Genomic DNA, 8,649 nt, shown 5'->3' on the forward strand with positions numbered 1-8,649 from the left:
GGGGAAGCAAGATACCACAAAGTTCTGCAAAATCATTTATTAAATCTTCTGTTCTCGTAAGTTTTTATAAAACCCGTGGAATCTCTGAAAAATACCTGTGGTGCAGAGATCTCTAAAAACTGCACGAGATTGGTTAGAAAAGTGAACAACATAAGGATAAGGTTTCTAACTCAAAAGCCACAGGAGCAAGTGGCAAAGACTCGGGTGCAGGACCACATTCTTTCACCATCAGCAGTACTGATAAACCTGAGCGTGAATCAGCACAGGTTGAATAAACAGGCAGCCATCCCAGGCGTCTCAGCACTTCCTTACCGTAACAAAACTACTAAACTAGAATTGGTTTGACCTTAACTAAAAACCACCCAAAAGATTTTAAACAGTAGCACTAGAATGCTTTGTCTTTCTTGTTTGCAATGCGCCATGCTCCTCAGTCACATCAAGGCGATGCACACACGCTCTCAAACTCCTCAATCTATGTGTTCCCAGCTGAAAAGATACCTGACACTTCAGCATACACAGTCCTTTATTTCTTTCCTTTCTTGGCTGCAGGCTTCTTTCCTCCCTTTTTAGCGTTACTCCCGTATTTTGCTTCCATTTGGGCCAAAAAGTCATCCATCTGCTTTTTTCGGTCTTTATTTCTGCTCTGGAGGAGGAAAAACAAAACAAAACCAACTTTTCCTACTGCTCAATATGGAACATTCTAGTGAAGTTAGGTAGCTGATTCTAACTCTGGAATATATTCAGTAGGGAATACAAGCTACAGAAGGTAGAGTTCTGAAAAGTCAAAGCCTACCTTCTACTCTAGACTCCATACTTCTGTGAAGTATACAGACAGAGGTGAAGAGGGGCATTGAAAATTCACAACATACAGCTATGAAAACAACCAATTTATTGTTTAGACCCAAAACTCAATCTGAGGAATCATTTAATTTCAACATCCCATTTTAAGCCCACTGGACATTAAGAAAGGCAAGACTGATAAACAGAACCTAGATAGGCTATTTTCTTCCTCACTGCCCAAAACACAAAAGCAGAATACTAAGACTGATCGAGTTTTACATTCTTGTGGAATCCCTCAGAATGAAGTAAGCATTAACACTTCCTGTCCAACCATCTAAAACTAGAAAAGTTAAAGAGTTAAAATGTGTATGAAGTAAAAATGAACATATTATAACAACTCATTTAAAAAAGATACAGGTAATAAAATCTATACTCTGAATACTAAGTAGAGAAGCTGCTTTGGCAGGGGGGTTGGTCTCGACGATCTCTAGATGTCCCTTCCAACCCCTACAGCTCTGTGATTCTGTGATTCCCTACCATCAGGAAGCTTTTACGGAAGAAGAGCTGCAAAGATCCTACATGTGAAGATGCTCAGGGATAACACAATTTGAAGTGAGGAACAATTATCTTCAATGGATGCTTAAGAGCTTACTTGAATCAGTGCTTTCAAGTCATCTTCTCCATCACCGAGGCCCAGTTCTTTTCTGCTCTCTTCTGCCTCCTTAGCTTCTTTTTCAGCCTGAAGTAGCAAATTAGCCTTTAGAAAAGTATTTTGCATGCGTCCACATCTTAGAATAGTTACTAAACACTTAACTTTTGCATTGATACACTAAGAGCCACAATGAAATGCAGTTTCCAAGTTTGGCCACCAATGAATAATCACAGAGAGACAGTTTGGTAGAGTGGGGCAGCTCCTTGCTGTTTGGCAGTGCTGAACATCACCTGATGTTCATTCCCATCCTTGTTCCCTGTACCCACGCTTTTTTTTTTTTTGTCCTAGCAGCCATTCTATTTTCTTTGAGTTAAAGGTGACTGTTATGTGCAGGGCACAAAGCGTCAAAATAAAACAAAAACAAAACAAAACACAAGTTGGAAAGAATTCAGCCCAGGCTGTTATTTTACAGTCGTCAATAAGCATGTAAATTATATATTTCCCCCACGTACTCTTAGCTCCACTGTGGCTGACTGTAGCTTTGTAACTGAATGGACATTCTGAGCTGTAATAAGTTACTGTGGATAATACTGAAATAGAAGAAAGAAGGTACAAGCAGCAGCGGCCTGTTACTACTTGAACCCTCTCAATCATTTGACTGGAATTGGTGTGAGCAATAGTTATGGAGAGAGGAGAGAGGTGGAAAATAAAGGCGATGAAGTGCGGAAGAGGAAGGTACCAAGCAAGTCTGCAACCCTGTGGCAAATGCACATCCTAAGCTTCCACCAACGGAGATGAGAAGCTCGTTGTGCACACACAGCTTTCTTTTGGTCTCTGGTTGGTACCTACCCGCCTCTTTCTTGCCATCGTTTTCTGCTTGGACTCTTTCACAAAAGCTTTGTAGGATGGAAGTTTTCCAGCATCAATGGCTCTTTCTATGATCTTCCTCACTCTTGGCTCATCCGTGTAGTCCACACACAGCACCGACTCCATTATTCTGTCCATGTCACCCTCAAAATCCATGTAAGCCGATTTAATATCCGCTAGCTCTTGCTCTGAATCTTTGTAGTTCTTCTCAAAGTCTTGAATATCTTTGACGGTGATCTGAAGCCAAGAGAGCACACCACACGAGTTAGGCCGTTCGTTCTCAAGACGAAGGGAGGGCGGCAAAAAGCGGGCAGCAAAAAGCAGGCAGCGTGCCAGCCCGCAGCACAGCGGCGCTCACCTTCTTGAAGAGCAGCCTCCAGTATTCCTGCCAGTCCCGCTCGGCCCGCAGCGCCTCGCCCTCCTCGTCCACCGTGCCCTGCTCGTCGTACACGGCGCGCTGCTCCGCATCGCTCAGCACAGCGTAGGCTTTGCCCAGGATCTGTGGGGCCGGTCGGTCAGTTAGTCGGTCCGTCAGTCGGTCCGTCAGTCGGTCAGTCAGTCTGTCTGTCTGTCGGTCAGTCAGCCGCCCGCCCGCCCGCTCGCACTCACCTGGAAGCGCCGCGTCGCCTCCTCCTTGGCTTCGGGCTCGGCCCGGTCGGGGTGGACGCGGAGCGAGGCGCGGTGATAGGCGCGGCGGATCTCCTCAGGCGAGGCCTCCCGGCGGACGCCCAGCGCGCCGTACAGGTCGGCGGCACCGAAGGCGGCCTGGCAGTCTTGCAGCAGCCCCATCCCGCCCGCAGCCCGCCAACCGCCCCGCGGCACGGCGCACGCGCGAGGTGGGGCAGACGGGAAGCACCGCCCCCCCCACCCTCACCGAGGTGCTGCTCAAGCGGCTGCTCCGCCGAGTGACTCGAGCGGTACCCGCCTCTTCCTCAGGGAAACCTGGAGCGGCTCTGCGCGTACCAAATACGCGCGGGGACTCGTAATTAGCTCCCGACGTGAAACCCCCCAAACCAACCCCTCGAAGTTGCCTCCCTGCTAAAAAGACGGATTGTCCACAATTCTCCACTAAAGCAGCAAGAGGTCCTAGAAAAAATAAATAAAGCAGCAGCCCTTCGCAATATTGGTGTTCGTAGCATCTAAAGCCAATGTGCCCGCGTTCCCTTCTCCCTGAAGGTGACTTCACACCAACGTGAAAGCAGAAGGGTCGGTGTTCCAGCAGAGAAAAGCACTCCAATGGAGATACATTCGTACAAAATTCATATGGTCTTTAATGAAACACAAGGTAAGTGGTATACACAGACCGATACATACAAAAAGACAAACCAGAAGTTAGCATGTGGCATTCCCTGCGCCTTGAAATGTTTGCCTTCTCTATCACTACCACGGAGGGAATAAAACACAGCAGCGTATCGCAGGTTTCAGCTCCTAGTTACAGAATTCAAATGGTAACATAGTAGAATATTCTTGCTTTCATAAAAAAAAAAATCTCTTACAAAAGCTAGCTGGTATCTACCATTGTAGGAGAGCTCTGCTGATGTCAGGGAATCCACCATTCACAGCCTGATTAACTGATTCTTGCTGCACAGCTCAGGTTACACCTGCCATGATTAAGTCAGTTCCAAGAGACACCAAATTCTCTTTCTCCATCACTTCCCTTTCCAATCTCTCCAGCGGCCCCCAGTGAGTTTGCCAAACTTCAGCCCTAGCCCTGACTGCAGCATTAGCACAGCAGGATAGAGACATTACATACATAACCGTTTTATTCTTCAGATTTTTTCAACTTCAGTTTTGCCAGACTTTCACGCAGCGAAGCTTTGGAGCCTTCCTGGGCAGTGTCAGTCTTCTTTTTTGGCCGCTGTTCTCTGGAACGTATCAAGTCTTCACGTCCAAGTTCAAGCATTTTTGCTTCCCATGATTTCATTTCATTTTGATACCGAACCTTATCATCTTGAGCAAGCTGCAGGTATGGCTGAAAGAAAAGCACATTTCTACAGTCATCTAAGGGGCTGTATCTGGGTAAGTGCCATGCCACATCCTCTCCTTTGACAGAAAGGGAACTAACTACAAAACCTGTGCAGTACTCATCCCAGGTGTCCATTTTTAACCTCCAGCGAACTGAAAAAACTTCCAACTTGAACAAAACCACAAAATGCTAACAATGAACAATAATCACTCCCAAAGAGGAAGCTAATTTAGTATTGTTACTAACTAAGGCATCTTATTTGTGTGCTGGTCTGAGAGAGCAGGCTTCTGTAAAGAACACAAATTTCTGCACAAGTTGGTTATTTCTACAGAAGGAATATGAACTTCACACATATTCTCAGTACACATTCAAAACACTCTGGAAAAAAGGCATTCAAGAGAAAGGACAGAAAGGTCCTCACAAGAAAGACATAGTGGCCCTGGAACATGTCTAAAGAAGGGTAACTGTGAAGGTTCTGGAGCACACTTCTTATAGGGAGCAGCTGAGGGAGCTGGGGTGGTTCAGGCTGGAGAACAGGAGGCACAGGGGAAGCCTTATTGCTCTCTACAACTGCCTGAAAGGAGGTGGTGATGAGGTGGGGGTCTGCTCCCAAATACCAGCAATAGGACAAGAGGTTACGGCCTCAAGTTGTGTCAGGGGAAGTTCTGGTTGGGTATTAAGAATGGTGAGGTATTAGAACAGGCTGCTCAGGGAGATGGGGGAATCACTGTCCCTGGAAGTTTTGAAGAAAAGGATAAAAGTGGCCATGAGGAACACAGGATAGTGGGCATGGGGGGCTGACAACTGAACTAGACGGTCTTTGGAGTCTTTTCCAACTTTAATAATTCTATGAAAACTTGAAAAAATATGAAGATTTAATATCAGAATAGCATTCCTCCCTTTCCAAATAATGATCTGCAAATTCGTATTTAAATACACTTAAAAAGCTGGCAGAAAAGTATCCAAGATAAAATTAAAAAATTATGTGCAAAATTGCTTTTACTGTCCATAATTAAAGGCCACAGACATACCTGCTTTTGAGAACTGGATAGATTTTTCCATGTTTCAAATAACTGCTTCAGCTTTGCCTGCAGGACATTGAACACACAATACATGAACATTATTTTAATGCCAGACCCCATAGAGGGTTACAGCTGAAAGCCAGGTGTAAAACAGTGTAAAAAAGCAAGTCAAGTCATGAAGGCTTATTACCCCACACTTTTGATATAGGTAAATAATTGAAGACGTGGTTTGACAGCTTGCTGGGTGTCATTTTAGACACTTCTACAATGATACCTGCATTCACAGTTGAAGTTAGTAAGGCTGCAGCAAAAGCAGGCACACCTAACAGATTAAGTAACTTCAGTTAACACGGCTACCTCTGACCCTTCCTATTGGCTTAATTTCAAACAAAGCCACACAGGAATTAATCACATCCAAGGAAATTCTGCATCACTTAAGAAATACTGAGCTACATGCTTGTCAAACTGGACCTCAGCTGACTGGAGATACATGTCTTGTAAACAGAAAGCTGAGCAACACAATTATTTCTACCATCCAGATTTAACTGCTGTGAAAGATATCAACATCCTCATTAAACTGGCATTAATTAACACAGAAAAGTGTTTCTGCAAACAAACTCCATCTTTCCACAGTAAAACTGGTAGCAGATCACTGTAACCATCTGATTAACTCATGTATTTTTAGGTCAAAGCAAAGTAGAACTGCATGCATGAAACGTTTAGCTCTCATGTGTACAAAGTGCAGGAAGAATTTTAAGCCTCTACCTCCACACAGGAGTTTATACAGGATGTGCCAGATCACCACAGTGGTATATTAAAATAAAATAATAAAGAAAAACCTCCAACAAAACCAACACAAAATACCCACTCAAGCATAGGAATATTCAGATACTGAAATGTTAGTTCAAAGCACTACTTCGAAAGCAACAGAATCCAAGACACACTGAATAGTTATTACACTCACCATATTTTTTACGACAGCTATCACTACTATACCTAAGTACTACTCAAATAAACCCTTCCTAGTTTCCTTACCGTAGGTGAAAGTCCTTTGCTCTGCTGAAAGTTTTCTGATACAAAAATGTTGAAGCCACTTCGAGGTCTTTTAGGTTTTCCAAGCACAGTCAATTCCTTCAAAAACAATAAAAGCTATTCAATCCGTCCAAAAAACCTTTTTCCACAAAACTTCCCATCAGTGTTCATATTTCAACCAAAAGGTATATACAGACTGATTCTTCAGCTAAGTCTGGTTCTGGAAACCCAAGACTGTTATTAAATTCTACTCTGCAAGAAAGTAATGATGGTAAGGTTTTTTTTTTTTATTGTTTTCATACAGTTTTGTTTATGGTGCGAAATACCGTATGCTTGCAGAGAAAAGTGCAGGTGGGTAACTTTGTGGGAGGCAGGACTGAACAGAATGAGCAAATCCCCAGGGAAAAAAAAGGTAATTTCTGCAATGAGAATCCTTTGTATACAGGGAAGTCAAAGAAAAAGCACTTGCTGCTGTTTTTTTTCCTCCAGCCTTAACATGTTCTCATGGCAGCCCAAGGTTCTGTAAGTTACCTGGAAACACTTACTCTCTTTATCCTGAAGGATCTTCTTTTTGCCAGCCGTTTTCTCCTTTCTTCTTTCAAAGCTGCAACCTGGGCTGGAGTTAGCTGTGCTTTGTATGCAGCCAACTGCTCTTCGTATTTTTTCCAGTCTGTCTTCCTTGCTTCCTCGTAAACCTACAGTACAACTACCAGCCTTAACAACATACTTTCATTCAGCTAAGCACAGTGCCTTGCGTCTTCAAATCCATGCACTTGAACATCAAAAGCCAACACTTCTAACCTACTAGTTTAGTTCCAGACTACTGCACAACATAAGTTTGCAGACTGCCGTATCACATTTAGGTCTGAGTAGCAGAACAAATTCAAAAGAATGGATTTAAGCTGGATGCACCCCATTAATTACCTTAGTTAATCTGATGACACAGCATCTGACATCAGGCAAATCAGATGCAGCTCAATGAAATAGTAATCTCCCACAGACGGAGGAAAAGCTGAAGCTCAGTTGAAGTAATGCCTTTTCACCCATGGCAACACACAAGTGCTTTGGTCCCCAAATGCACTCTCACAGCCACCAGCACTGAGCACAGCAGCATCATAAAATCACGGCCTTATTATCAGAGCACCAAGCTCTGAACCAGCACCATCTCTCCCTCCATTTCTGACACACAAAGGAGAAGACAAACCTTGTAGTAAGTTCAGAAAGGATGTCAGCACTCAGCTGCTCATGACAAAGGAACTCACTGCTAACAGGAATCACGGCAAAACACTAATTTGCTATAATTGGCACTTACAGCAACGAACGGCAGCTGAGTTTGTGGAGATGTTTCACATCATTATTTGAAACTCTCAGTGCAACTTAACGACCTCTAACAAGAAATAAGGTAAGCAGAGAAGACCGAAAGGCAGTCGCTTCAAGAAGCCAGGTCTGCGATAACACGTAAACAGCCAAAGGCAGCAGGCGCTGGGTCGCACACCCCGATGAGCACTGACCTGCTTCTGCGAGGCCGGCAGCTCCCTCCAAACACCGGCCAGCTTCTTTACCAGCTCCAAGGTGTTCAGATCTGCGCGTCAGAGAGCAGAAAGGAAACCGCTGTATTTTCAGCTAGCTTTCCTCGAGGAAAAGCTGCCACCAGCACCTTTCTCCCGCACAATTTCCGTACGCCCGTCGCTCGCCGCCCTACCTGGGTTCTGCTGGCGGAAGGCGGGCTGGTTGTCCCTCAGGAAGCGGAAATAGGCGCTGAGGGGCCGCTTCGGGCGCTCGGCCGAGCTCATGGCCCGACACCGGCCCGCCTCCGCCGCGCGTGCAACGCCGCAGCCCCTGCGCGCAACACCAACAGTCAGCACCGAGGGGAGACCCGATCCAGCCCGCCCCTCCGTCCCCAGCCCCATCCCGCCGCACCTGAGCAGCCGCCGCGCTCCGTCAGCGAGGCCCGCAGCCCGGCCCAGCAGCGCCAGCGCCGCCGCCATGCCGCAGCCCGCCCGCCCGCCGCCGCGGGGCACCACGGGATGGCGGCGGCCGCACCGCCCAGCAGCGCCTACGCGAGGGGAGGGGCCGCGCCAAGGTGACCCCGCGGGGTGGGAGCTGCTCTGCGCTCGGAGCGGCGCTCCGCCTCGCGGAAGAAACGAGCTCTAAGAAAGCGATGCCAGTTGGCGTCTGCCCGCTCGGAGCGCTCCTTTCATAGCAACGCGAAACATTCCATCCGTTTGCAATCCGAAGTGAACAGCGCTATTTTCAGAGCTTGTTTCAGAGTTGGTTGATACAGCGCAGATGTAACAGCAGCACGACAGCTGCTTATGCGGACACAGCTG

General features: G+C 46.2%; 3 protein-coding genes across 3 annotated transcripts in view; all 3 read right to left on the bottom strand.

The window, feature by feature from the left end:
* ANXA11 (annexin A11) overlaps nt 1–8,649 on the bottom strand; it is a 751,397-nt gene that overhangs the window by 58,851 nt on the left and 683,897 nt on the right. The window lies entirely within an intron of this gene.
* DNAJC9 (DnaJ heat shock protein family (Hsp40) member C9) lies at nt 23–3,122 on the bottom strand. Its single transcript, XM_052677624.1, has 5 exons — nt 2,909–3,122; nt 2,658–2,798; nt 2,282–2,536; nt 1,433–1,519; nt 23–643 (listed from the first exon to the last, which is right to left on the bottom strand). Exons 1-5 carry the CDS (start codon nt 3,086–3,088, stop codon nt 524–526), a joined length of 783 nt encoding a protein of 260 aa, XP_052533584.1. The 5' UTR covers nt 3,089–3,122; the 3' UTR covers nt 23–523.
* Nucleotides 3,547–8,319, bottom strand: TFAM (transcription factor A, mitochondrial). Its single transcript, XM_052677623.1, has 7 exons — nt 8,240–8,319; nt 8,022–8,158; nt 7,831–7,901; nt 6,865–7,014; nt 6,323–6,418; nt 5,297–5,353; nt 3,547–4,271 (listed from the first exon to the last, which is right to left on the bottom strand). Exons 1-7 carry the CDS (start codon nt 8,305–8,307, stop codon nt 4,062–4,064), a joined length of 789 nt encoding a protein of 262 aa, XP_052533583.1. The 5' UTR covers nt 8,308–8,319; the 3' UTR covers nt 3,547–4,061.

The sequence above is a fragment of the Tympanuchus pallidicinctus genome, unplaced genomic scaffold, assembly GCF_026119805.1.
Source record: "Tympanuchus pallidicinctus isolate F22 unplaced genomic scaffold, pur_lepc_1.0 scaffold16, whole genome shotgun sequence".
NCBI lineage: Eukaryota > Metazoa > Chordata > Aves > Galliformes > Phasianidae > Tympanuchus > Tympanuchus pallidicinctus.

Excerpts from the sequence above, each read along its gene's own strand:
- DNAJC9 (XM_052677624.1), bottom strand. The coding sequence starts at position 3,088 with ATGGGGCTGCTGCAAGACTGCCAGGCCGCCTTCGGTGCCGCCGACCTG. Across the intron at positions 2,799-2,908 it reads AGGCGACGCGGCGCTTCCAG|ATCCTGGGCAAAGCCTACGC; the intron begins GTGAGTGCGAGC and ends CCGGCCCCACAG. Across the intron at positions 1,520-2,281 it reads CGATGGCAAGAAAGAGGCGG|GCTGAAAAAGAAGCTAAGGA; the intron begins GTAGGTACCAAC and ends TTGCTACTTCAG.
- TFAM (XM_052677623.1), bottom strand. The coding sequence starts at position 8,307 with ATGGCGGCGGCGCTGGCGCTGCTGGGCCGGGCTGCGGGCCTCGCTGAC. Across the intron at positions 8,159-8,239 it reads GGAGCGCGGCGGCTGCTCAG|GGGCTGCGGCGTTGCACGCG; the intron begins GTGCGGCGGGAT and ends TGTTGCGCGCAG. Across the intron at positions 5,354-6,322 it reads GCAAAGGACTTTCACCTACG|GCAAAGCTGAAGCAGTTATT; the intron begins GTAAGGAAACTA and ends AATGTCCTGCAG.